General features: G+C 40.6%; 1 protein-coding gene across 2 annotated transcripts in view; it reads left to right on the top strand.

The window, feature by feature from the left end:
* Positions 1 to 12,094, top strand: part of LOC135410314 (amine oxidase [flavin-containing] B-like) — a 149,858-nt gene that overhangs the window by 26,945 nt on the left and 110,819 nt on the right. For both annotated transcript variants that reach the window (XM_064646916.1, XM_064646917.1), the window contains exons 4-8: positions 4,187 to 4,291; positions 4,980 to 5,071; positions 8,319 to 8,460; positions 9,701 to 9,850; positions 10,452 to 10,611. In XM_064646916.1, the coding sequence (XP_064502986.1) occupies positions 4,187 to 4,291; positions 4,980 to 5,071; positions 8,319 to 8,460; positions 9,701 to 9,850; positions 10,452 to 10,611 (649 nt within the window). The remainder of the gene's footprint in view (positions 1 to 4,186; positions 4,292 to 4,979; positions 5,072 to 8,318; positions 8,461 to 9,700; positions 9,851 to 10,451; positions 10,612 to 12,094) is intronic.

Below are 12,094 nucleotides of genomic sequence, written 5' to 3'. Positions count from 1 at the left end.
TGGTTACTACCAGTTTAGGTGGTTTAGCTGAGGGAATATCCGTGCTCCTTCAGTGACACGGAGAATGCACCACACCGTCTTGTTTTTCCAAGGAAAGCTGATTACATTTATAAGATGTTTATGCTGGTATTTCCTGGCATGTCCTTCCTCAGCTAACCATTTACTCGCTGTCATCCTCACAGGAAGAAGTGTGTGGAATCTGACCCCTATGCCCTCCTGAGTGCTGGGGCTGATATTAAAGGGGCTACTGATATTCAGTTGCCACATTGTGGTTTTTTTTTTTCCACCTGTAATAACCCATTTCTTATGTCAGCTATTTGACCTGAAACAGAGCTGATGTATAAAGAAAGCTTATTTCTGCACTTACATGGGTCCATTGTAAGTAAGCCAAATGTTGGTTGACGTGAAACAGATGGATGAGAAAATCTGTTGGGAATTGCAGCGTTTGTGACAAGCACTGGATTTCTCATTTCCCTGTTGGTTTATTCCTGAGACAGCTGCACTGCACGAGTTTCCTCCCTTATGGTTTCAGCTTCTTCAGTGAGCTTTAGCCCCTACTGCAGCAACAGCCTTTGTGAGCAAGTGATCCATACAATAGCAGGTAGACTTCCAACTGCTGTGTTCCGTTCAGCTTTTGGAAACGTTGCAAGTGGCATCATGAAATTATTTCTAAAATTATATATATGCCTGTATTAAATAAAAAAGGGTAAGAAATACTTCTGAGTGTTGTAGTACTGGTGCTGAAATACCATGGCAAATGATTGGAAGGGGTGGTTACTATTGCTGTTTCTGTACAGCTCTGATTTAGGTATAAAAATATTCAAAAAGGAAACATGTTGTGCATCTTGGACCATATTTTTCATCTGTGTCTTGTTATTCTTTAGGGATTTTTCAGCACTAAGGAGGTATGGAGAATGCTATTCCCAGTAAGATGATAGCAATAAGCAAATTTTACCTAAATATCAAAAAGGTTGTTGTGTTTGCAAAAATGCAAATTCAGCAAAAGTAGAGCTGAAATGTTTCAGTTTGTTGGTAATTACTCTGAACTTTCTGTAGTCTTTCTTTGGTGCTGTTATTTTTGTTTCTGTGTAGAGCCTAGTCTGGCAGTTGCTTCTCAAACAAAATTCTGATTGACAGCTCCTGGAGTTTTGTTTGTACAAGAAATAAGGATCAGGCCTTAGGAGATGCCTTAGGAGCTCTTGGAAGTAGCTTTCACAGGGTACTCACTAACTTTGATTTGTTTATATTTTTCCAGGCTTAAGTTTGTTCTTGTGCTTTATGAGACTTGTCACCCCAGATTTCTACACAAGAGACATACCCAAGATTTCCGTTTCAGCAGTTCAAATGCAGTGAAATAGAAGAATACTAAAACAAAAATATGATTTGTGTGTCTCTTGTGTGCTCATGAGGAAGCACCACAGGGAACTCATAAGACCTGAGTTAACTCAGAGGGAACTCAGTTAGGATTGCCTCTGGCAAAGCAGGAAGTTCAGAACAAAATTAGAATAACCCATTCTGATGCTGTCCTGGTTTTCTTGAGCACAGCTGTATACTTGTTTTATAAATCTAAATTTGGGAAATACTAAGTATTTAAAACCAAACTGGTATGGTCTGGCTTTGGAATATCTATATGGTGTTTACACTAGTGAAGGGTGGCTCCAGTGTTCAGAAGAAAGCGCTGTAAAACTTACTTCTTGTTGCCATAGGAGCCACTTATAGAATTTTAATGTGCCCCAAAAGGCTAAAAGGTAATTGTCAACATGGTTCAGGTGTTATCACTTGGGACAAGAAGGTACTTAGTCTGAGACTTCTTGCTGCTCTTTCATAGCCCTTTGGCAGCAGAGTATGAGGGTGTGCTCCAGTTCAGATTGATTCCATATTAAGAGATTCCGTAATCATATACAAATTTTCATGTCAGGACTAAGTGCTTATGATGAAACAGACTTGTTCAGTTCATCTTCATTTATAGGGATATGTTTTCCTGATTCCAATATTTTCATATGGTTGAGCACAAGATGTGTAGAAATGCACTTTTGTTTTCATGCTGACTGAAAAAAACCCAAAAAAAATCCCACCCTTCCATTATCTGGGTGAATGTGCTGTAATGTCCATCCTTAAATTGGAAGTTCTAGGTTTTCAACCTTGGTGCCTCTGGCACACAAAGTGACTGGAGATCTACTCCAGCTGTGACAAAACCTCTGGTTGAAAACTTCTAAAAATTTGATGTTTTGGCATTGTGAAAACCATAATTTCTCCTCAAAAACACTGCAAAATGAAATTGTTGTCTTGCAGCTACTTCTTCATGTGTACCAAAGAATTAAATCCTTTCCTTCCCTCTCCCATTTTACTTTTTTCCAAACTTTCATTACCTTGGTGTTTCTGACAAGGATTCCACTGGAGTCCTGCATCTGTGAAGATGAGGTGAAAAACCAGTTTCTTCTTCACTTTCTCTAACCTGTTTGGGAGTTTTGTAAGCTAATTTTCTCTTTCCCTTAGGTTTGATTTTTTGCCTTACTGCTCTCTAAGTATCTTTCTCTTTGAATTAGAAGTCCTCAAAGTTATTAGCGAGCATTTTCAAGGTTTTGTCTCCTTTTGTTATTTCCAGACCGAGTTTTGAGTCTGTCAGGGTCCCATTGCACCCTTTTACTGTCTTTTCTGGTGCCTGCAAATGCTTGAAGATTTGAATAATGTGCTCTCCCTCCCTTCTTTCACAGTATTAATAAAGATACTAAATCAGATAAAGCCCTACACTTCTTTGAGTAAGTGCTCTTTGGGTACTTCTCCTCAAGAAGACACGCTGTTGTTGTTGTTACCTGTTTCTAAATATTAAATCTTGGTACAGTATGATTTTTTTTAAGCCACTGTAAATAATTTTTTACTGATGGATTGGTGTGGCACTGCATCAAATATGTGTTAAAAGTTGGTACTTCTACTGTTTGGCAATCATGCTTGGGCCGTGCACACTTAAATACATAATTTAATACAAGTTTTGAAAAATCAGATGTGGCACACAATGTAGCCTTTATTATTTGCCTATCTTATGGACTCTGGAATGCACAGTGAAAAAAGGAGTACCTGCATAATGCTGATGAGCATTTCCTTGTGAATTTTTAAAGCTATTAGGCTGCCATCCATATAGTCAGCCAGGGAAATCCCATGTCAGAGAAATAGCTCTACAAATTACTTGTTATCTTCCACTCCTAATTAAGCCAGACTTTCAGAGTATCTTGTAGCAGAGATACAGATGTATAAAATCTAATTATTGAATATTTAATGATGTAATTAGGACATTGGTATTGGTCACCCTATCACTGGAATTTACAACCAGAGGTGTTAATGACTGGAAGAATAAGTCATTAATAGTAAACTCTACATTTTCTGCAGGACTGGTAATTTTTAGGTTAGCCAAAACACCTTTTTTTTTTTTTAAGGAAGGTCTCTGAACTATGATTTTAGTATATAATAAAGCTCACCACAACTGCTTTTGCCTGATTTTGAAAAAAAACAAAACTAAAAAGAAACTGCTTACTACAATTAACAGTTCAGTCTTCTCACAAACATTTAAGAGGAAAAAAGTAACATACATATGTCTCTTTCAGTAGTAAATAGCCAATTTTTCATCTCATTTTTTTAGTCTGGTCTTGATGACTCTACTGCAGGGTATTAGTTTTGTTGCCCAGAAGTTCCAAATGTAAAGCTTTGAAGATGAAGGCACTATCAGTTCTGCACACATGGGACTTATTAATTCAGCTGTGTATCACAGCTAAGTTGCAAATACAGGATAACAGGGTCACAGAATGGATGAGGTTGGATGTACCACTGGAGGTCACCTTGTTCAAGCAGGGCCACCTAGAGCTGGTAGCCCAGGACCATGTGCAGGTAACTTTTGAGGATCTTCAAGGATGGAAGACTCCACAACTTCTCTGGGCCATCAGTGCCAGTGCTGAGTCACCCTTCACAGTGAAAAAGCATTTCCTGATGTTCAGAAGGAGCCTCCTGTGTTTCAGTTTGTGCCCATTGCCTCTTGTGTGCACACACTGACGTGATCTGTCAGAAGATGTTACATGTATTGATTGTTCTTTCTTACAGTGTACGCTTAATTTGCTGCAGCTTCCCACACATGGCAGCTATGATTATGGTTGTGTTTAGTTTTTAATGAGGTTTTTGTTTGTTCTTCATCTTGTAGGGTAAGTCTTACCCCTTTAAAGGTCCATTCCCTCCTATGCGGAATCCGCTGGCCTACCTGGACTACAACAACCTGTGGAGGACCATGGATGAAATGGGGAAGGAGGTATGGCATGAAGCATTGCAGCTGACTGTCTCAGCTCAGCTTTGTCTCCGTGAGAGGCAGAGTGAAAGATGGGAAGCTGCTCTAGCTTGAAAAAACCTGGTGCTGGCAAGAGCAGCCACACATGTTGGTACACACTGATGGTCAGAGCGCATCTGAAGAGGCATCCTTGAAACTTCTTCTGAGGGCCACATTGCTGAGGCTGTCTGCAGTCATAGCTTTGCTCTTCTGGTTAAAGGAATGTCAAGGCTTACGTTTGTGATTGGTTTTTAGCACTTTTCCTGGTGAATCATAAAGTGATATTTTAAGAGGCTTGTCAACCTCAAACGTTTGCCCTTCTCTACCTTCAAATTCAACTTGTCTGTTCTAGTTTATTACCAGTAGTGTATGTTTTCTATTGACTGAGCTACAAGACTTTGAGAAGAGGTTGCTCTTACTTGCATAGATAAATGCAAGAGATATGGAACAACTTAGAAACATCACTTAGCTCTAAATTTATTCTCTGTTTTTCCATCTAAAAAAAGAGAAAATTCTTAAAGCAGGCAAACAAACAACAAAAAACCCCTAAAAGCATTCACTGCTAAGTTCACTGTATTATCTGCCAGAAATTTGCAGGCTAAATTACCATGTAAAGACATGGTAATTCTTGTGTCACTCATTTGCTGATGGATGCTTTTTTATGTCTCCTTAGATTCCCAGTGAAGCCCCATGGAAGGCTCCACATGCAGAAGAATGGGACAAAATGACTATGCAAGATTTCATAGATAAAATTTGCTGGACGAAGTAAGAAACTTTTTAATATGAAATACAATGACATATTTATATATCTTAGAGCTCCAAATAAATGTTACTGCTTTGCAAAGAGATATAACTACCCCTAAAATACAGCTTTTTTAAAAAAATGGGGTGAGAAAATCTTGTAATAATGGACCACAACACCTGTCAGCACACTCTATTTCCCTAACTTTTTAGACTAAAAAAGAAGATAAAAGGAAAATGTATTTGGGAGGGTTACTTCTGAATAGACGTGTAGTACCTTAATCTGTTATGTGCACTTTCCTGCTCTTTACTGTGTGTTTAGCCTTTAAAAGAAAAATGTTCTGGTTACAGCAGCTTTTTGAATCAAACTTTTGATGGAACAACACACATTTATTCTCTGCTGGACCAGCTGATTTTACCAAAGTGCTATAAAGATAACATTTGTCTTGCAATACCACTAAATCACTTTAACACCCATCTTTCTATTGTTTAGTTGGTGCACTATATAGCAGGTAAAGTGAAAATGCTTCCTGGTTTTGTGTATACATCAAAGCAATTTTCCTTCCCTTGCCATTCAGCGGCAGTTTGATTGTTTTTCTTCTCACTGAAAGAAAAAAAAAAAAAGCCCATTAATTCTGCCTTGCTGTAAAGCAGATTGATTTCTACAGCAACCACCTCAGAACTGCCAAGCACCCCACATGCAGCTGCCACGAGCCTGCACGAGCTTGGTGCCGAAGCCTGTTAGCACCCACTAAGTCTGGTCCTCAACAGGGGCATTTCTATGGCTTCAGCCAATCTCCAGAGAGCAGCATGACCATTGTTGTTCATGTAGATCATGACTATTTTGGGCCGAGTCCAGAGTAGGGCCGCAAAGACGACCTGAGGCTGGAGCACCTCTCCTATGGCGACAGGCTGGGAGGGTTGTGTTGTTCAGCCTGGAGAAGAGAAGACTCCAGGGACACCTTAGAGCAGCCTTCCAGAGCCTAAAAGGGGCTTACAAGACAGCTGGAGAGGGACTTCTGACAAGGGCATGTAGTGATAGGACAGGGGATTCTGGCTTTGCACTGAAAGAGAGCAGGGTTAAATTAGATATTAGGAAGAAATTTTTTATCATGAGGGTGGTGAGGCCCTGGCACAGATTGCCCAGAGAAGTTGTGGATGCCCCATCACTGGAAGTGTTCAAGGCCAGGCTGGATGGAACTTTGAAGCAACCTGGTCTAGTGGAAGGTGTTCATGCCCATTGCAGGGGGTTGGAACTGGATGATCTTTAAGGTCATCCTTTGGGGTCTTTCACCATTCAATAATTCTGTGATTGTAAATGGACAGTAGGCCCCTGTCAAAAAACTTGTTTTACTTTAACAGGAGTGACAATTGCACAGAAGCATATAAAAAGCCTTTCTCATTTGTATCATGGTCCACGTGCAGTACAACCAGATAGAAATGTAGTCTGACAGCTCTGTTGGCTCCCTAAACCTCTGACTTGGTAAGGAACTGGACAAGTTTGCAAAACACCACGCACCAGTAGTCATCCAAAATCCAGTAGCTCATGTGACTACATTCATGATTTTCCAACTTTGATGGAATAAGACTTGACATTTTACCTGAATATTGGCATGACACAGAGACGCTTTTCAGATTTTATATGTGCACCTCAGCTTGATTTGCTCAGTTTGTTCAAGATTTAGGTAACATGCCATAGAAAATTCCCCCTCTGGAAGGTAATGATCCAGAAGGGTAATCTTCTACTATTGCCTCTCATCTAACAGACTGTACAGATTTGCTTTTGGCTACAGATGCATGATGGAAATGTCCTGACTGCACTTGGTTGAAATCATACTGGCATTCCTAGGTAAAACATCAGGAACTGAAAAGCAATGGGAGAAGGCAGCAGAAACTAGGAGAATGTAATCACCATCTAATAGCCTCTGCTTATAAAAGATTAATGGACACATTAGCAAAATACCTTACAGAGTTGGTCATATTTTACAATATGTGTTTATACTGGCAAAAAATCATGAATAATTTCTGTATTATTTTTGGCTGTCAAGAATGAAGCCAGAATGCCCTCATATTTCAGAAAATGGATGAGGTCTGTACTTCAGTGGGACTTCGCATTTTTAGAAAGGACAGAAGATGCCTTTTTTTCTATGTAGATCTACAGCTGTTTGAAATAGTATGATAGAGATACACTTTTCACTTTTTTTGAAGTCTAAGACTAAAAAAAAGAAAGAAGCAACAAAAAAGTGGATTCTGTACTGGCTTTGGAAGTTATTGATTGCCTGATGCCTTGCATATGAAACATATATAGAATTTTAGTCCCTAAGCCCAAAGTAGTTAAACTGGGCATCTTGTGGTCCTGTCCATGTCTCTTAAAACTCCTCCTCAGAATGAGGGCAGGGGAAAGCATTTACTTCTAACAGGAGGAATGTTTCCCTGAACCTTAATAAATTCTGTCTTAGTGCACCCAAAAATCTTGTACAGGCTTATACATTAATTTACAGTGGAGCTGTAACGAAAGCACAAGCTTTAAGACGTAAAGCAGTGATCCTTTTTCAGACACAGGTCAATTTTCTGCTTCTGTGTTCATTGCCGCTGGCTACTGGAACACTGTTTAAAATACTGAGTTGAGCAACCAAAAGAATCCTTTCCTTTTCCCTGTCAAACTCTTTCATGAATGCTGTCTCGTCTGTTTTGGCTTCCTACTTACATTTCTTTCCTTGTTGTGTTCCACCTGCAGCACTCTCCCTGAGCACAGAGGAGGATTGGGCAGTGAAGGGATCCTGACTAATCCAGAGATATTAGATAATTAGCTTAGACAAGATTGCTAACTTTTTATGACAAGTGTTGAATAATCTCTCCACTATGTGCTTGAGGGACAGGCATTTAGCAGGTGCAGATCTTGTCTGTAACCCAGGAACCAAGGACATGGTGTTTTTGGAGTCCAGTGAAAGCCAGAGGGCTTGCTTCCCTTAATTCTAAAATGACAAATTTGCATTAGTAGCATAATTAGTAACATAAGCTTTCATGAGCTTTTGTGTCTCCTGGAGCCCTAATTTGTCTGGAATATAAACACTTGATTAACACTTTTTTTGCAAGGATACTTGAAAAATGTTACATGAAAGGAATTGATAATTTCTTGCTTCAACTCAAATCAAGGAATCCTTTGCCCACAGTAAAAGAAGAGGTTGCCAAAGACAGTCTCCCATTCAAGAAGAATCTGGTCAACATTATTAATTTTTTAAATTAACTCACTTTCATGTCTTTGTTGCAGTGCAGCTAAGAGTTTCGCAACTCTGTTTGTGAACGTGGATGTCACTTCTGAGCCCCACGAGGTCTCTGCCTTGTGGTTTTTGTGGTACGTGAAGCAGTGTGGGGGGACAGCGAGGATATTCTCAACGACCAATGGAGGACAGGTACTGTCAGCCATCACCTTCTGCAACTCTTGATAGGCCCTGGTTTAACTTCATTCTTTTGCTTGTTTGTTTTAGTTCAGAGGGCAAACTGAGTCGTCCGTGACTTTTGAGCCAGTTGCACATTGATAACTAGTTTTGTTCATTTACACTTTAATCTGGATCTTGCAAAACAGGTGTTGAAAACTGCTCCTGTGCTGAAAGCATTGACCTAGGGTTCAGTAGTTTTGTATCTGTTCCTGACTCTGGATTCCTTTTGGACTCTGGTTAGAACATGTACTTTGCTTATCCACGCTGAAAAATGAGAGTTTTACCTATGCTTATTTCTGTCACGAGGCTGAAGCAAGGCTTGCCACTGCTGAAGAACTTAATGGAGATGGCAATGCCAGCTGTAAATTAATGCTGAAAATGTAGCCCAGAGCTGGGTTCCTAAGGTGCAAACTTCCAAGGATTAACACTGTTGTGATTTTAAAATCAGCCTGAAGAAAATGACTGCCACTGCTTAAAAATGGTATTGCTCTGAAATGTTTGCAGTCTGGTACACTAGTGCTTCTTCTGCATTTGAAGAAAGTAAAGACTCTGTTAATGGTCTTCTACTTGAGAAGTGCAAATTTTACTAATTGTATTAGATATATTTTTTGAAATGCAAGTTACTTCATCATAAATAAATAAAAATGCAAATACATGAAACCATATCAAATCCATAAATATGCATATATAAGCAATAACCATAGATAATTTAACTGTAAATATGTTTAAATATTTGAATTCTGTGCTATGCTAGAGGTGATTTAAGTTAGTTTAGATTACAGACTGTAGTAGGCATTTTTTATGTGAGCTACATTATTTCTTTTACTTTGTTATTTATTATGAAGTGTCCTATTTCTGATGCACAGAGCTCTGCAGGGATGAATAAACTCAGAGAAAGGTTTGAAAGTTTAAGTACTTTTCAGAAGTCTTGCTGATTCACACAGGCCTGAGGAAACTGTTTGGAGACCACATGAGAAGGGGTTTTCTCACGAGATTACTGATACTTCTGGTTTTGACTGCTGGTCAAATATGGGAAGTATTTGACGAAATCCCCAAAAGAGAAAGTAACGCGGATATGTTTCCAAGTGAAACTGCCAAACTTCCCAAATGTGTTTTGATAACAGTGGAAGAATGGGGTTTGTTTTGAATGCTGAGCAAAATGATACCTGCTTCACAAGCACCTCTCTGCTGAGTCGCTGTTTATGTGCTTCAGGAGAGGAAGTTTGTTGGGGGCGCTGGCCAGATCAGCGAGAAGATGATGGAGCGCCTGGGAGGGCGGGTGAAGCTGAGGAAGCCGGTCGTCCGCATCGACCAGTCGGGTGAAAGTGTCGTTGTGGAAACCTTAGATCATGAATTATACGAGGTAATGGAATGTCCTTGTAAGAAATCATTACTGGTGGGATGGATGGCTAGAAACCCTTTAGCTTCGTCCTTTTTGGCTGCTCCAAAATACTCTCCAAAAACGTAGCAGTGATATGAGTGACTATGACAGCTCACACTTCCTCATTGTCCTGAAGTGATAGTTCTTTAAAGTGATGCCTGGAAAGCAATCATCTCTTCTTTGTGTTCAGTTACCTTCTGAATTAAAGTGTGAACACAAAAATGTAGCTGAGTAGTAAACTTTCTGGGAAAAACATTGCAAACTTTACTTCCAAGTTGTAACAGAGGAGTCCAGATGGAAGGGAGATCAATGGACTCTTATAGCACAGTGCTTTCTTTTAAGTACTGAGGAAAGGGCAGCTGCCCATCATTTGAACAGATGGCTGCTTATATGATGCTTGTTTGTTATTTAATGAGCAGGATTTTGTGAGGGTTTAGTTTTACAATTCTTATGCTAAATGCCAAAATTGCTTCACAAGATACACCCTGCAGCCTCCACAGATGTCTGCCAAGATCACTGGAGCAATATACCTAGGTTGAAGTAATGGAGAACGTATTTGGCTTATGTATAATTTCTTTTCCAGGGCAAATATGTGATCAGTGCCATTCCCCCAGCTCTTAGTCTGAAGATTCATTTCAACCCACCTTTACCCCCAATGAGAAACCAGCTCATCAACCGGGTCCCCATGGGCTCAGTCATCAAGTGCATTGTGTACTATAAGGAAACTTTCTGGAGGAAGAAAGGTATTGTGTTTTAATTGAATGGAATAGTAGTGACAAAGGGAAGAGGGTGCATGGCAATGGAGTAGACAGAGGATGCTAAACCTTAGAAGGAAAAAAGAGGGAAAAGAGGGTGGATGAGGGAATACAAACAGGGAGGTAGTCACGAAGGGAGAACTCATGCCTGTTGTTTATTGTCTTGGTTGTTTTTATTGTCCTCTTCTTCAGTGGCATGTGGATATGAGTTTCTCTCACTTGTACAGGAATGTAAAGGTACAAGTGATGTGTGATGGAAAGGGGTTTCATCCCATCAATTATCAGTCTGCAAAAATTCTGCCTTCTGGATGCACTGGGCAGCATTAGTTGAAAGTGTCTTTACATCTCCATCCCCAGCTGGGCTAGTCATCCTGAACTCCCCTTACAGGCTGAATACTTCCATCGTGGTTCCTCAGCTCTCTTTTAGAACTACTGAATCTAAGAAAAACGGCAGTGTAATAGCACCTATTTCTCATCTTTGGCTATAATGAGCCCACATCTGTTTGCCTACTGTCACGGTTTGAGAGCTCCAAAATCCAATTCCCTAGTCCAAACCCCCTCCCGCATCTCAACTCAGTGTGAGATGATTTTTCCAGACACCACACAAGACTCAAAATGGGGGAAAGGGAATATATTACAATGACTGTACAAATAACTACTACAATACATTATATACAATCTTAGCTATCTCTACCATGACATAAAAAGTATTTACAATGGATCAAATCTCTTCTCCCCTCCAAATAAAAGTCCAGGAGGGAAAAAGGAAAAGATCCTTTCTGCTCTCAGAGCAGCAGTGTTTCTAAGGCAGCAGGCATCTCTTCTGCAGCAGCTGTAGCTGGATCTCTGCCAGCACACACGAGGGGGTATCCAAGCCCTCATGGCCCTTCGCCTCCAGGCGAGGGTCTTCTCTTCTGTGGGCTGCGTTCACCCGGACATGGTCGTTTCACCAGAGTCATACCACGAAGCTCAGGGGTCTTCGTGACGGTCCCTATCTTCAGGGGATTCAAGCCCCCTTTGCAGAGCTCCGTGCTCTGTCTCAGGCAGTGGGGGGGCCAAGGTCACCCCCTCTGTATTCCTTCTGAGCTTTACAGCTCCTTTCTGCAGTGCTGTAGCACTCCACGACTCATGTAAGAGTCCATCATCCTCCTCTCTCTCGGAGGTCTCAGAGGGGTATGGGGTTTTATTTCATTTCTTACCCCAACTTCCTCTCTCTCTCTGTAGAGCCTAATTCTCTCTCTCTGCTTCTGGCTCTCTCTCGGTTCTCCTTCCAGGAGTTCTCTCTGTGTTGCTGCATGCCTGTCATTGTTGTTTGGTCTTATCTCTTCTGGCTCTCTGCAACCATTTTTTTTCGGTCAGTGCAGCTCTACCGCTGCTCCTGCTGCTTCTTACAGTAGAGAAACTCCTTCAGCTGTCAGCCACAGGTACTTAGCCCAGCCTTACACTGTGCCAAGTCCCTGTAGCCCCCAGC

This window comes from Pseudopipra pipra, chromosome 2, assembly GCF_036250125.1.
Source record: "Pseudopipra pipra isolate bDixPip1 chromosome 2, bDixPip1.hap1, whole genome shotgun sequence".
Taxonomy (NCBI): Eukaryota; Metazoa; Chordata; class Aves; order Passeriformes; family Pipridae; genus Pseudopipra; species Pseudopipra pipra.
The sequence above is the reverse complement of the archived record's forward strand: the minus strand, read 5'-3'. Positions and strand labels throughout refer to the sequence as shown.